General features: G+C 39.8%; 1 protein-coding gene across 3 annotated transcripts in view; it reads right to left on the bottom strand.

The window, feature by feature from the left end:
* Positions 1 to 17,227, bottom strand: part of MRTFA (myocardin related transcription factor A) — a 78,250-nt gene that overhangs the window by 23,438 nt on the left and 37,585 nt on the right. For all 3 annotated transcript variants that reach the window (XM_051624252.1, XM_051624272.1, XM_051624263.1), the window contains one exon: positions 7,839 to 7,904. In XM_051624252.1, coding sequence (XP_051480212.1) covers positions 7,839 to 7,904 — 66 coding nt within the window. The remainder of the gene's footprint in view (positions 1 to 7,838; positions 7,905 to 17,227) is intronic.

Here is a 17,227-nt window from a genome sequence, read left to right on the forward strand (position 1 = left end):
TGGTTGCACAAGCATCCACCCATACAGGTGGGACTCTGCCTCAGCTCAGCTCCAGATCACCATGGAGCCTTGCACCATCTGAGCTGCTTCTGATGCTTGAACAAAGCACCTTTGCAGAGCCAAAGTCCACAACTCAGCAAAATTGCCAGTAACTCTATTACAGTGGTATCTCCTTTATGATACAGCTGAAATGTAAGGTTTTCATTAGTTTTAACTGTGAAAAGCCTGAAGTGTAGTTTGTCACAGCAAATATGCAAAATTATTGACAGAAAGGGCTAAGGTTTTTCAATGCCAAACACTGAGTTATTTTAAGCTCTAGTAGATATATGTAACTTAACAGAAAGTTCACCCTCTTTAGAAGCAAAGTGGAAATTGCCACCTATGGTAACAGTTATCAGATCTATGAGTAACTGTGGCTACAGTTTTGTGTTGCAGAACATGTACAGCAAATGCAGACACATAAGTAATCTAAATACAAATACAACACATAGTATAACCTGCTTCCTCCATCCCAATTAACTCTTTGCATTCAAAAGACACTATCTAAATCTTGAACTGAAAAATAAAAATTATAAAAGAAAGCTTAATTACAATTAGGATTATGCCACCACCACACTGGAGAGGAAAAGGGAGATAAGGAACTTCTGGTGAGTACCTTTGCATTCCTAGACCAGACTTAAGGCCTGCTGCTTGGATGGATAATTGTCCTTTGGAAACTCCTCTGATAACTTTATGGAGTGCCCAGACTAGGGAAAGTGTGGGGCCATGAGAAGAAAAAGGAGACCATTCCCCGCCAACAAGTAAGGATGAACCCAAGATGACTGTGGGAGCATGAAGGAGAAAAAGCTGTATTACATACTATATTTTACTTCCCTGAATTACTATGTTTCTCTTGCAACCAACAGAGTTAAACAGAGTTAAATCTTTTATCATTGCAGGGATTGAGGCCTAATTGCAGCCTATCAAACCTCTTTCTAAAACTTCAGGATGGACAAAGAGCACACTTCTATCACTTACAAAATGAACTTTCTTACTCCAGCTACCTCTAATTAATCATAGATGTTATAAACACATGGAATACAAACACAGGCAGCTATCTAAAAATATAAACAAACCAGGTGCAGCTATTGGGCCCCTGACAATGAGGCTCTTAGGCTTAAATGCACAGACTCCTTCTCCACACAAAGCCTCAAGGCTTTGAGATTTTGCTTCAAGAGAAGAGATCAAAGAACCAGCAATTAACTCCCGGGAGACAAGTTACAGGTAGATGATCAAATTATAAATTACAGATTTCTCTGCTAGATGCTGTAAAAAGAACCACAGCTGCAAGTGCCCTCTACAGCTTTTGTTAATTCTACAGTGCCTGCTTAGTGTTCCACCTTTACTCTCTGACCATGACACGAGTATATCAAGTCTCTCTGCAGCCTCTGTTTTCAAGATGCCATTCTGTACACAATGAACCAGGAAGGAGCAAGGTTTCAGATGTTAAATGGAGCAATTTTGTTTAAATGTCATTATTTTTAGATCTTAAAGACCTGACAGGCTTGGACATCTTATTAAACAAGCCTGGGAGTAATTATGTTTACAGTCCATACATTTGTTTTAAACTCCTTATCCTAAAAAAAAGCACAGGTTCAGCTTGTTTTGTGGAAAAAAGTTATGAAAGTGAAGCAGTCACCAATGGGCAGACACTAGATGGCAGGGAAGTAAAAAAAAATAAAAATAAAAAATTTTGTTTTGTTTCTGTAAATATATTCCAAAAACCACAGGGAATTGTCACTACAAAGACTTGATATGTAAAGCAGCCAGAGAATGACAGGAGCACCTTATACAGCAGGGGACAGGTAAAGCAAGAAGGGCTCTTTTGGAGCCTTAAAGCAATTGGTTTCTCTGCAGCTCAAATGTAACACACAACCTCGAAATGTCAACTGTGTAGCCTCCCTGCAACACTTGCAAATCAGTAAAACTCCACATAGCCATAGCAGTTCAACTTCTACCCTAGCCTTTCTGGAGAAGACAATACATTGTTGAGACATTAAGAACTGCAGCTGAAGTCTTCAGCATGACTGCAGAACAATTCTTGCCATGAAAAATACTGCACATGTATGTATTTTCCAACAGCTTATTGCCTCTCTTCTTTGACACACATCAAAAGATGCTCCTATTTCACAATTAACACTTAAACAATGTTAAAAAGCAAGGGTGGGGGGTTTTTATTTATTATTATTATTATTCGGACAATATTTAATATGTTCTGTTGTAGCTACCTATTTGGATTGGAAAAAATTCTTTACTGAGTGGTCAAGCATTGGAACAGGCTGCCCAAGGAAGTGGTGGAGTCACCAACCCTGGAGGTATTCCAAAATCATGTAGATGTGGCACTTCAGGACACGGTTTAGTTGGCATGGTGGTGTCGGGTTGACGTTTGGACTTTTGACCTTTGAGGTCTTTTCCAACCTTACTGATTAATGATTCTGCTGTTTGTGACAGGAATCAGAAGCTGACTATGTCCTCAAAGGACAAGTCTCCTTTGACTAGCCCCCTTATACTATATTGACAAAAACTGGCACCTTAATAAGAAAATATGAACATGAATATTAAATACAGAGCTGTGCAGCAAAGTTGGAAGTGCATAATTTTAATAAACCAAATAACTTTTTGTAAAATTGAGAAGTGGTTAGACTATCAGGTAAAAGTTAAAGCAACAATATAATTTTCAGAGACTCTACACAGGCACAAGTATGGATGTATGGCCAAATTTGTGGTTTTGAAGTTATTTTAACTTGAAAAACTCACAGGTGGCAAGCACTTCCTGAAATCAACACCTCAAGGACCCTTGTTTGCTTGTGATGGTAGCTGTGCTGGATGCAGAAGACCAGTTACAAGCTTTGCCTACATCATTACTAAGGCTGATATGCCAAAGCATAAACTGTGTTCTCTAATCTCAAATCACTAAGTGTCCCCAGCAAATGGCAATTCCTTTAGAATTAATTCTAATCAATGCCTCACAGCTCCTCTCAAGCCCCTCAAAGCACACACTGCATTTTAGTTTTATAACTAATTTTAAATTTTCTTCCTTAACATTATGGCTAAAAAAAAAAAATGGAGCTAGTGATATGAGAGGCCTAATGAGATTATAATAATCAGATTGCTTCCTGTATTACAATAATTCCTAACCATGTGACATGTTGCAACTGAACCCCCCTCATGTAGGTTAGAGATAAAATACACTCTTTTCAGCCAAGTCTGAAGCCCAGAAGCACAAGATTCACAAATCTTGTACTTCAAAATTACCCTCAGGCTACTAAGAGCCCATACGTCCAAGCAGAAAACTGCATCCAAGTGTTGGTAACACAGACCTATAGCATGGAAACACCTTGGAGCCTGTGAAAACAGTCGCATTAGAAAAACAGCACAAACTCCGTCCTGTTTGGATTCTGCACACATTCATGCATTCTGCATATATCACATCCTGAACACGAACATACAGAGTAGCTGGATGTGGGCACAAAAACTGGCAAACAGCCAATACACTGAAGCAAAAAAGAATCTCCTGGAAATTCTTTGCCTGTACTGCAGCCACCCTCCCAGTTTTCAGTCCAGGTGATGCCCTTTTCAAAGGCTGCTTGTGTCATCTTCCAGATATTCACCAAGCAGCGCTGCAGAGCAACACAAGGCACATTGACAAAAATTATCTTCAGCTTCTGTTTCACCTGCTTGGGTGGAACTGATGGTCACAACAACAGCTTCCCTGCAAGATTTTGCCACATAGCAACCTTGCATGCTTGTCTATATTTTGTGCTTGCAGCTAGAAGCCAAAGATGACCCCAGCGGATAAAACAATAGGCATGTGAAGCTTTAAACCTTGCAAAACCAAAAAAGCACAACTTAATTTGCAAAGCAGAGTATTGCTAAATTTGCCAAGTATCTTTCCTCTATGATTTTGTTGCTTTAAGATACTTGAAGATACTTGCCACGTGTCTTTCCACTCACATGCTTTCACATTCTTTTCAAGGGTGGAAAACTGGGTGTTTAATACTCCCCTCAAAAACCTTAAAACAGGTGTAACCTTTAAATCAGACACTATAAAAACTGACAGCATCTGACTGCTCTTCTACAGCATGACAGAGTTCAAAGAGCTGAGCACAGACAGCAGTTTTTGTTTGGCTTGCATTTTATGAGGATGAGAAGATGAAAATCACCTCTGCATAGCTACAAAAAAATGCAAATAGCAAAAAAGCTTGCTTATCTGCACTACCAGAAAATAGGCCAAAAGCTGAATAAATATGAAAACTCAGCTGTCCTTGTTTCTAGATACAGTCCCAGCTCAAAGCACAGGTATGTCAAATGTAGATGAAGACTTGCTTCCCACTTTTTTTTAATGGGCAGTTGAGAAATTTAATCCTCAACTAACGAATCGTGCTACTAGTAAAAGGTTACAGAAAGTGATAATAGAAAAGCAAGAACAACTAATAAGCATAAAACCAAATTACTTTGAATCATCTGTCACTGCTTATAAATGCTTCATTTTTTAATACAATACACAAATCTCTAAGTGAAGCATAGGTCTACTGTAGGTGGCTGGTGGGTTGGAAAGATTATTCAGGCAAGATAAAGTGTAGTTGGTAAAAAAATGTTGAAATATTTGCCTTTCCTTTCTACCACAGAAACAAAATTCCACATGGAAAAAAAAGTAAGCAATCCCCAGCTCTGTTCTGAACAAGCACAGCAGGAGTGCTGTGACTCTCACTTTACTGGGACACCAACGCCTTTTCTCCCACCCCTCAGGTTTTACAGTGTCCAAAAGCCTTGTGTTGATGGAAGTCTGAAATACAATTTCTTGTTTAGGGCACCAAGCTGAATCTAAATACCACATAAGACTTATACTGCAGTCAGAACCAAAGGTAGTTTCCAGATTAGATAGCTTTCAGTGTAAAACAAAACCTTTAACTTCTCTTCTACTTCTTTGATGGACTTTTGCACAGCTGCTTGGCTACAAGATCCAGGAACTGATCTGTATTAAAGGCTCATCAAAATTAACATGTAGGATAGCATAGTAAGACCAAATTTGCACAGAATAACAGCTGACGCTGAGGAACTGACATCCACATTCCATAGGTGAAGGTGAAATGGGAGGTGGTTTGCCAGACAAGCTGTAGGCTGGTCCCATGGACTGAACACATATTAACCATAGGCAGAATATTTTCCAGTTTCCTTTCATCCCAATTTAATCTAATTCTCAAACTTCAGTTCATGGTGCAACGCAAGGTAGAGTAGGCAGGTGCAATCAGGAGCTTCACTTCAAAAGCTTCACCTCCCTGACGCAAGCTATAATGCTAATGTAGATACAACCCCAACTACCACAATTCATTAAAGAGTGGTAAGCCTCTCCAGATGGAACATAAAGGCTGGAAGTCAACTGGCATTTCACATGCAAACAGGGCTCCAGTTAATTTCATTCAGCACCAGATCATTCTCTGGATTCCTGCTTTTATATCTTTGTTAAATCATTATAAAGGGCTGTGTGGGGCTTGGTTCCTGACTGACAAACTCAAGGAGACATGGGGCCCAGTATAGTCATGTTTAATAGTAGATGACAGAGGAACAAGTACCTAAATGTTTTCATAGAGAGGGATACAGAGCAGAAAGATGAACAGAACAGCTGCACGTTACCAGTAAGTAAGTAAAAGCATCTATTCTGAACTGCTGAAAGTAGAAGCAAAGCTGTCATGGCTCTGAGATGCCTTCAGGAAGAACATGGCCCCTAGTCACCTCTGCACTTCTCAGGTTAAAAATGGGACTTCTGCCTTAAGTATCACAATTTATCTCACATCTGATCTTCTCATTGAAATGGTCCAGGCAAATCATGTTTTAAACATTTCCTTATGTGTGGTTATTCCCAGTTGGCAGGTATGGGTAAATGATACCATGATTTGGAGGGAATTTATTTCAAATCATGTTTAAAGCAGACCTGCTAAAGTGGTTTTTCTCCATTGCAGAAATAACCTTTCCATGCACTGCCAATATTTGAACAATGACCTTTCACTGAGCATTCTTTGGTCTGTCATGAAACTCACATGTAAGAGACATAAACGAAGCAATGAAGAATCATAGAATCGTAGAATCATAGAATCATAGGGGTTGGAAGGGACCTCGAAAGATCATCTAGTCCAACCCCCCTGCCAGAGCAGGGTCACCTAGAGTACATCACACAGGAAGGCGTCCAGGAAGGTTTTGAATGTCTCCAGTGAAGAAGACTCCACAACCTCTCTTTGCCCTTTGCACAAGTCTGCAAAGACTAGTTATTTAGGCTTTATTTTAAGCAAATTTAAAGGTGAATAATTACTCTGGGTGCCTTACTTGAATTACTTAAAAGGGCTTCATTTTCAAAGGGCCTGTAAAACAGACCCCCCTCAGGAATCACAAGTTTGACCAGCCACACCTGGAAGCAAGCCAGTACTGAATATAACTTAATACAGTATTTGCATACATATCCACCTAAAGCAGGAGACCACAAAGAAGTCAGGAACATTTTATTCTGGGAAACATTAGTAAAAGGGCACAGTCAACAGGGACTCTAGCCTTTCATCCAAAAGCAAGTGTATTCTAAAAAAGCATGTATATGAGTTCCCTAGGTAAAACTAAGCCAGGTATGATCTACTATATCCAAACAGGACAATCTTTCCTTTTTGATTTAGTAATAGAATTTTAAGTGGGGGTCCCAGAAACATCTTGAGCATGTCACTACCTTCCAGAGAGCCACTTCAGCTGACAGAGAGCTGCTGACAGCTTCTCTCCATTCAGAGACAGCCTAACCTTATGCCTTTAGCAAAGTCTAAGTCACACCACTGTGTCATATTACAGCGTGCACCCCAGAAACAGAAGAAAGGAGAAAATCCTCATTACTACACTGTCTTCAAATAAGGTTTGTGAAATGGGAAAGAGAAAAAGTTTTTGAAAGAAGAAAACAAATACCTGATCCATTGGCTTTAACTAAAAGTGTTAAGTAAAACTGAGACAATCTCAAAAATAAAACACTTGCTTTTTTGTCTTGCTTCAAGTTGTTAGTTATAAGCCATCCAGTTCAGAGGTACCAAAGCATGATAAAACTATCTGTCAGATATCTTTTTGCATTTTGAGGGGAAGGACGGGAATGAAATAAAAAAACCCCAACCTTCTCCAGCACTAACCTGACAGTGAATTTATTAAAGCTTGGCATCAAGGTATAACCTATGCGTTCACCCAGACAACTAAAAGTTCTCTGGCTCTGCAGATTTTGCCTTCCCTTGCAGGAAGGGGACTGGCTGATGCACACAGAGCTCTTTCCATCTATGTTTTCTAGCTACAAACATAAAACACGGCCCCCTTTTTGATTAACATCTTTTACACACTGCCTGTTTTTACTCAGTTTATGGAACATATACATAGAAAATTGCTACTGCCTCAGAGGTCTGGGGAGCTGACAAACAAGAACAGAAACTGCAGAGGCAGGAAGCCTGTTAAAATAGTGATTACTAGCATGTGTGAAGCATGTAAGGCAATTCTAACATAGCATACTGTCCAGAAGACTTTTCTCCACTGTGTTAAAATATAAACATCGTTCTGGAGTACAATTGTGCTTGGAGCCACTGCTCTCTTCCTCAGTATCAGAGGTGGCCCCATACCTAGAGTACCAACACATCAGAAGGCTGAAGTTGGGTGGGACAGGGTGGGGCTCTTAAACACCATGTTTTTCATCCACAAACGGAGAAACTCATCTTTCACATCATACATGAAACCATTCTCCTCTCAAAAATATGCATAAAACCACCAAGAGAAAGAGTTTAAGCCATACTTACGTGGCATGATCCCTTGGCTCACCAGCTCCTCCCGTGTGCGTCGCTGCTGGAGCTTCAACTGCAGCACTGCACGACAGCAGAGAGAGGGAAGAGAAGAAAACCCATCAGTGCAAGAAACAAGCGAAGCGACATTTTCAAACGCATCTTGTTTTCTTCTTTGGATGCCAAGGCACTAGCCAGCAGCAGAACAGAAAGACCTCCCCTCCCACCCTGCTCCCCTGCACCACTGCAATTGCAGAAGTGGCCTTCAGAAGTCAGGTTTCCGTATTCTGCTGCGGGCAACAGGGAGGAAGTTGCGCAGGGTCTTGGCAGGGTGATAAAAATCCACAAAGCCAGGCTTGTTTCTCAATTCTTTCTAGAGCACCAACTTCTTTCCAAACCATGAATATTAAAAAAACAAACAAAGGGAAACACCGACTGACAGTCCTCCAATAAACACAGGGTGACACCCCAGCTGCTATTGACTCCTGAAAGCTCTAATTACCATGTGTAGATTAAATTGATATGACAAAACTATTGGTCATTACTCTAAATTACAACGCTGATTTTCTTCCTCAACTCAAAAAGTGACATTCTGAAACACCTCATGAAGATGAAATATCATGGATATGTCTAGAAGTGTTCTTACTCCACAGCAAAACAAATCCCTAAATCACTAGAATGTTCCCTACTTATTTTAGAGTAATAGAATATATATGCATTACCTGTATGAAATGGTATTTATTTTTTCTAATGCAAATCTCTGGAATAGTCATAATTTCAACATTTAGATTGTAACAGCAGCTTTCCTCTAAACTGCACGATCAAAGCAATATTCTAGAGATTGTTCTTACAAAGACAGCTTCCATAAAAAAAAGGACCTTAAAAACCTGAAGAATAAAATCCTACGTGTATGTGCCCACACACGTGTGCATGCAAGTGTGCAAACACATACATCAGTTTAGGGCAACCTGAGTGAACATCAATAGATACCAAACCCTGCCAGGAATCAAGTCCAAGCTCTTTAGTATACTCAACATAAGATATTATAGAATGAATGGCATGGCATCTTCCCTGTTTTTTCAAGCGAAGTGGAATGACCAGACAGCAGAACTAATCCATGGTCCAACTCTACAATCTCATTATACTTACGCTTCCTTTCTCAAGGACTTTTCTTCTCCAATACATTCATTTCATACATTATATCCAAATTTAGACTCTACACTCCCTAAAGCATTGTCCCAAAACATTTAAGGAGAAAACACCACTTAATCTACTTACACACATCACATTTTACTTGTTCCTGTCAACCTCCTATTTGCAGTTTGCATTTGACTGAGATATATCTTCCCATAAGGGTTCTGGTCTACATATGAAGCTAACAAGAGATCCATCTCTTCCTTGGTTGTTCACACAGTGGCTCATCACCCTCACTTAAATGCACACTTATATTTTCACTTAGATTGGTTTAGTTGTCACTTTCCTTGGCTCTTGATGTACCTTTCTTCGAAAGATTTAGGGCAGTAAGAATACATTTCCTACCTATGGAGGTACTTCTGTATGCAATCTCCTACGAAATTACCTCTCCTCTTTCTTAACCCAAACTAGGATTTCTTAACATATGCACCCTGCTTCCTTTAGAATGGGGAAGGGAGAGAGGGAGGGAGGATGTACTGAGCAGCATGCTAATTCTGTGTGGGATCAGCCAAGAGCCAGAGCAAGGAGGAGGGAATGCAGAGGGGAAGGAACAGGCCCTTCGTTGGGCTGCGAAACTGCAAACCGAAGTGGAAGTCCCAGACTCTTCCTCCCACCCAGTATGCAATAGCACTCCTACTTCTGTGCAAGCGTGAGGGCTAATGCTGGCCTGTTCACAGAGCTCTTCATTTGCTGCTCTGGTCTTGAGGTGATCAAAACCTGAATGAGGTGATGACACATCTACACGAGTACTTCATCTAACAGCGTGTTGAGACAGAGTCAACTCTCTCACGCCCCACACCATCGCTCCTGTTCCCCTGACCCATGGCAGGACTCACTGACATGACAGAGACCACAGCCCAACCAAACGACTGTAAAGCCAGGTATTTGCTAACACTGACATAAGGTGGGAGTGAGACTTCATCCTTCCAGCAGTAGTGTGCCACTAAATGATTTCAGCCCTATAAGGTAATGGCACATTAAGTCTCTCACTGTATGGCATTATTTCCACTAGTGAGCCATTTCTGGGAGTCCATATCCTAGATGAGCACATCTCACTAGGCACAGACCTACAGCATCAGGTCTATCTCCACAGCTGTAAGTGCACATAATCTCATTATCACTTCTGTCTTCCCAGTTAACACAGCCAGCAATGTATGTTAGGCCTTTTTACCACTTTGCTGTTTATTTGCTAGGGCCATCTACTTTCCTTAAAGTTTCCAGCTACACCTACTATTTACCTTCTACCACCCAGATTCCAGGTTTTCAGCTAAAAAATCCCACACACAGGTATGGCTGGCATTTTTTGCTCTTTGGTGCATAAGTGCATTTTGTCCACCCTTCTTAGTTTGCCTAGATGATCTAAACAATATTTTAATGTCATTATTTATGCCTCCACTAGTCTTTGTTCCTACCACACCATTACCATCTTGTATTTGTTTCCAGACCATAGCAGGCTGATCCAAACTTGAAATGCTTTTCTGCTTTCTTTGATAACAGTCAGTTCCTAATCCAATTAAGTAGAGCTTCTTTGAATTCAGATACTTTCTAAAAGCAGAATATACCACACTACCAAGTTAAAGACCTTATAAAAGTCTATTACACCCAGACAAAACCTCTAGCAAACAAATGTTACATATCCAAACAACAAAATCACATTTGAACAGAACTGTTTTCACAAATTGAAAAGCTGAATAGAGTGCTTATACTGCTGTTCTTATACCATCTAAATCCTTTATCAAATTTTCCATATTTTTTTTTCCTGGAACTGACACCACATTAGCCACTCTTTACTCACTCACCCTTTTTCAGTAGTGATGTAAAATGTTACTGGCCTTTTGCTCTTCTGAAGTCTCCCTGCTGTTCCCAGATTTATTAGAAATCAGTCACACAGCTAGAGACTTCATCAAATGCCTTAAAATTCCCGTCCTGACTTAGCTTCCCTCATGAATTTTCTAAATATATCTTATTTCTATATCAGTTACCATCTATTACCCTTTTTCTCTACCCATTATATGCATCTTTTATTTTTAAACACCATGTCCCTTCACAGCAAGAAACTAGCAACTGTCGAGAGGACTAAACTGGAGAAAGGAAAGAGGTAATTTTCAGGACACTTTTAATAGACACTAAGTAATTCCTGGGATTTATGAATGTATATACAAACATATTAAGCACAAGCTATAACCAGCACATAATGCACTCTTTTTTTTTTTTTCCAATACAGCTTATTTTTGCAGCAGGGAGGAGGGCAAAAAGGATTACTTCAGTTCACTCCCGAATTCATTTTGACTTAAATCAGTACTTGGAGTTCCCAACATCATTTCATATATTTAGGAGATCACCTGTTTACGTGTGCAAGTGTGTGAATCCTATATATAGATTAACAGATGTCCCAAGAGCAAATCCAAGGCTGGTGTACATGGAGCTCAGCCAAAGGTCTAGAATGACCAGAGAAATTCGGTTACTCAAAGACAGACTGGAGTGTAGGTCTTTCAATCACAAACCAACAATCCTCTGCTTCTTTTACCCCTCTCCTTAACCTTTAAATTAATTTTCAGATAAGGGATTAATCAGGTCATTTAAAGAAGAGTTACCTCTGCTGGCTAGAAACTAAGTCCCATATTGGTACCCTTCTACCCATCTCTTTCATTCAACTTGTGTCAGCAGTCTGCAACATTTTGTGGGCTTTGCATGCTTGTCTGATTTTCCCACCCAAAAATGGGCATAGTTTATTTATTTCACAAGTATGAAATATTCTAAAATATGGTTCAAGTTTGAACAAGACTGCTACATCTCTAATGAACTGTTCCAAGAATTAGTAAACCATTCCAGAGAAATCTGGGAGCTGGTAAAGAGGACTGCTGCCAGCAGTTTAAGAGATGAGGTAGAGAAGAATTGAGGGAGGGGGATATACTAGGAGACAAATAACACTGCAATACAGCTACTATCAACAGAGTTACACTGTTAGTGAAATACAGCAAGTCATGATTATTTTTTTGTTCATCTTACCATAGAACTGCCTTAACAGGGAACCCACAGGCATATTCCAAGACCAGAGCTTACTCCTGCCTATTCATGGCTGGTGGCAGCTCAGAGCAGTATATGCTTAATACGCAGAGGCTGCACACATCTGGATACTTCCAGGACACTTACTTATAACTCTAGTTGTAGTACAGGGGTGGATTACTAGTAAGTAGTAGCAAGAATGAACACTTAGGATGAAATAAGGTGTTTTTTGCAGCTTGCAATCTAAATATGCAACAGTGTGCCTGCCCTTACACATACATACATACATACACACACACATACTCCTATCTCTAAACCATGCTTCATGTTTAATAGTATGACTAGAACTACTACAGAAACTAGACTGCAGCCTCTGCATCTCAAGAGAAAAATACAAATAAAAAAATCTCTCATCTTCTAGACTATGTGACATACCAGGACGGGTTTATGACAACAAATTAGAAATATATTCTGCATTTCCTGTTTTTGAGAACTAGTGAGAGAAGCAGACAGCTCTGAGCTGCAGCTTATGGTGAGGCCCCATGCATGTTCTGTTGAATAGAAACTTAACGCCAAAGGGAGTCTGTGTTCACATTTCGATAAAACCTGTTCTTCTAAGGAATCCCAAGTGATACACAAGGTCACCCAACCAGGGTACTGATTAAGCACAGCCATATGGTGGATTACAACCAACAGTACGAGCAGTAGCACAGGAGGGGAAGAAAGCTGCTCCAGCTAAACAAGGTGCTGAGGGAGGCAGAACTCCCCAGAATTCGAGTTTGGATACCTGTGCAAAAAAGGAGCTTGCAAGACATAAACCACATATTAACCAGACTGGCTGTATGCTCACAGACATGATTTATTGGTTTTGGAAATCCAGTGAAAGCAATCGGCTGATAGAAAAATTCATCCTTGCAGCCAAATCAATAAGCCATGTGATTAGAAAGAGAAACTACCAAGGAACAAGTGAAATTAACCTGACTTCATTATCTAAGCTAAGGAAAGTGCAAACGTAAGGAAAAGCAGTAAAAAGCAAACTATGCACTTTAATGCTCATAAGGGTTCACGGTCATTTATTTGTATGCTCTTCACCTCCTCTGCACTCCCTGTTTGAAAGCCCAGTGCTACAGCATCCACTTAACTCACAAGGAAGCATTAAAAACTCAACTTTGGCCACATGGGGTATCTGCTGAACACAATCACCACAGCTGTTTGTGCAGAGCTGGGGCCTCTGACTTCAACAGCACAGTGCCATGTAAATACTGGTTTGAGGGTTGAAGCCACCTCTCCACTCACCACTCGGCAGCAGCAGCAGCCATTCCCATTACATTGTGAAGAATATTTTTTCCCTAGTTTCTGATTAAATAGCCACATCTGACCAGTAGCCAATGCCAGATTCAGCTTTGGAATACACAAGCATGTCAATAGTTGTTTTCAGTGGAGATTATATACTACATTTATGATTTATTCATTCCCTTGGAGATGTGGTGAGAAAACCTTTCCCTCACACTGAAAATGGTCTCTAAGCATTTTTCAGCTGTGCCTGCTTGCAAAACAAATGTTGAATTGCATTAGCTCTTTCATGCTTCGATGGGAAGCCAGATTAGATTCTGGTTTATACACCAGCAAGAGCAGCATCTGCTAAACTCTAGTTGCAACACCTTCCTGCACAGAAGCAGCAAAGGGCAGTTAGTATTACCAAATATTTTGGAGTGTCCACAAGAAGCTATAAGAAAAATTCAGCTGTGATCGTCTGTATGAATGAGTGATTATATAATGGTTCAAATTAATTCTGAAAATAACTCAAATTGATGAGGTGGATGACTTTTTTTTCAGAGATGCATTTTACTGGCACTATAGAAAACGTCCCCGCATAACACAGAATGCACTAGAATGGAGGTAACCAACAAAGAAAAGGCAACTTCTCAGGCCTTTTTTAAAGGTAATTTTCTGAGCCTAACAGCATTATAATCCACTAACTGCTGATGGGGAATACACGCTGGCTTTGCATTTAACCAGACTGTGCAGCTAACAGAGAAGCATTTAAGTGAAGCAGACTGTAAATGACACCCAAACTGCAGGGATTATATGACTGTTCCCCATCCAGGAAGGGGATGCCAAAATTCATGTCCCTCTGTGGGGTGAAGGAGAAGCAGCAAGTACACTGTTGATCCTCACAAGTTGCAAGCATTCACTGTTGCTGGGAACAGCAGCCATACAGTTCTTTTCATCTTAGTGCATTTTAAAGAATAGCTTGGAGCAAGGCTGGTCAAAGGGACAGTTAAGCAGAGGTTTATTTTCTTGGCTATTTGAGACTATCTTATATTCCACTACCTCTTTCCTCTACTGCAGCAACAATGACTGCTACTAAAATGCGGGCAGTTTTCTCATCTCTTCCATAGTAACCATACGACAGAGAAAATGGGGTTCAGAAGGGTAAAGAATAGAAAAAAACCTTTTGGTCTCTTAGACTGTTACAAGAAATTTTCACACCAGAAGTAAAAGCCAGTTATTTATATTCATGCTGTGGTCTTCTCTTTGTGAGAAGTAGCATTGGGATCCTTCTCCTTACACCCAAAGAGGAGGTCTGTGAAGCAGACCCTGAACAGGAAACAAAACCAGGATCAGGAGCAGTTCCCTATTCCAGGTCACATGAGTTATGAACATGGATTTCTTAGCAGCACTACAGAAATCAGCATGTTCTGAGACAATATACTTAGATAGGCAGGTGTCTCATATCAAGATTGGAAACATTGCTAAACTCCTTACCCAGCTGTGTTTGTCCAACAGAGATGACTGTAGGCACAAAGCCAAACAGGAGGTTCAACCAAGAAAGCTACACAGCTGCATCAAAAGCAGATCTACTGTAGAGCACTTTATACTTTTTTCACAACCACCTTTTCCTACTTATCCTCTTAGTAAGCTTTTGAAAGCATTAAGAAAATGTACAGGTGAGAACAGGAGTACAGTTCTGCCTGGTGTAGACCTAAAACCTCTATCAAAGAGATTCTTTAGAAAACAGAATAGATCCTTCACCTCCAAAGAAACAACTTTCAAAATATTTCACAGTAGATGTGCTAGTAATAATCCAAGGATGTAATGTGGGTCACATAATACCAGGGTTGTTTTTTTCCATCCAGCACTTCCAAAAGCCTTCAGACTCTCAAATGCCCAGAAACTTTTAAAAGCCACTGAAAAGTACAGAAAAAGGAACAACTGGTCATTTAAGAACATGAAAAGAGGAGGAAGAGAGAATTAACTGACTCACACTCAGGGCAAGAACGGCTTCTTTCTTGGTAAAATCACACTCTTCAAAAAGCTTCTAAGGCTCAAAAATTCTTGGGTGATATAAAATCCTCGATGTGACATGCAGCTTACACATGCCTGCTGACATATTAGATGCACTGTCTGTATGACCATGTTCCAGAAGACTTAATTTTGGATCCCAGAAACAAAAGAAACAGATACAAGGCAACAGTCCCTTTTTGCTGGGAGGGTGCTGTACAAGGGAAATACGAAATAGGAAGGGGTTTTTTTTATGTTTTCAAAGGATGAATAATTACTTGCATGTATTGTCTCTTAATGAGTCAATGTTATGAGGCGTTAAATAGCTCTGTTACTGAAGACAGACAAATACGGATTCTTTGATATGGTTAATTTAGCAGAATCAAAGATCCCAAACTACAGAAGAAACTGGTCCTCAAAGAATACAATTAGAAGCAAATACACAGTCAAAAGCAAAAGGATCTATCTCCATCCTCACATACTACCACCAGGTAGCTGACTCACACCAGCAGCACAGAACAACAAGCTACCTCAGCAGGTCAGTTTTGAGGCTTTATATCGAATTTGATACACCGTAAACATCAAAGTAATATCAATTCAAAACTGTATTTAGAAGATCAAGCCACTGTTTAGAGCATTTTTAGTTTTGTTAGGACACAGCATTGCAAAACAAATAAAAACAGTAGCATAGTCCAAGTGTCATGACATAATATGATCTAACCTCCAGACAGCACAGAACACTTACTCCTGCCAGTGGCTCTCAGAGGCTCAAGCCAGCACTGGCATTCTGGGATGGTAAAACGTGCAGAGAGAAAAGGAAAAACCAGCTCCTAACTTTATAAGTTTACAGTCTCAGTCCTCAATATTGCACACAATTGAACGTGTTTATTTTGTGAGTGCTACTCATGTATGTATGACTAAATAAATGTAAACTTGATTATTGTTATGGAAGTGATGCTGTATTTTGCACGGGTTTTTCATGTTTATTTAAAACAAAGACTAGCAGTTGCTGTGCATTTTACAGAATTTGCCTTTATATTCCTCCTTCATGATTTAAGTCCTACCTGGAAAATTATAGCTGGGCTAATGCCATTTTAATCTTTGCTACTTTTTAATGCAATAACAGATTTATTGTCTTCAATGCTAACATTTTAAAATCAGATAAATGTATTACTATTAGTACGTAAGTCTTTCTATTGAACACATAGAGGCCCACCCTTATAATAAAATCTTGGTACACCTAACAGTCCATTTTAGCACTCACTAAAACTGTTTACACGGGACTTTAACTTGAAATACATGTAACCTGGTATATTTAATAACGTGCAACATGTAAAATAAGCAACAAACTTGTCAATAGGAAAAGTTGGTTTGCTTTCTGTGCTGGGTACTGATTCCTATAAAATAATTTTGTCCCAGTAATACTGGTTAGGTGAAAACTAAGTGTGTGAATAACTGGGCACACATCCCTATCTATGGAATCTGGCTACCATGCATGATTCCACAAGATGACCTGTAATGAAACACCTAGGTGGAAAGGTCTACCTAAAATTGATATACCAGTATCATAAGACAGTAAATATTATCTGTAATCAGTGCTTGTTGATGCCGCCTATATATCCATTGCTACTATCTGTTGCTGGAAGAAAATCTAATTAGAATTTCCCAATTCCCTGTGTAAACTTGAGTCACAGTCTAAACTGATTAATGTGTTTCCATGAAACAATGAGCAAGGAGGAACTAGCATTGCCCTTAACCACCTTGCAAAGAAGACCCTAGAAAGAAATTCTCCAAGATAATTTAATACAATGTGGCAGATGGGGACAAATGAAGGAAAAAGAAGGAATGGGTAGATATATCCTGACAGATCTACAGCTGTCTACTAATGTGATGGCACAAAAGGCAAGCTACATATGAGAAAA

This window comes from Apus apus, chromosome 1 (assembly GCF_020740795.1).
Source record: "Apus apus isolate bApuApu2 chromosome 1, bApuApu2.pri.cur, whole genome shotgun sequence".
Taxonomy (NCBI): Eukaryota; Metazoa; Chordata; class Aves; order Apodiformes; family Apodidae; genus Apus; species Apus apus.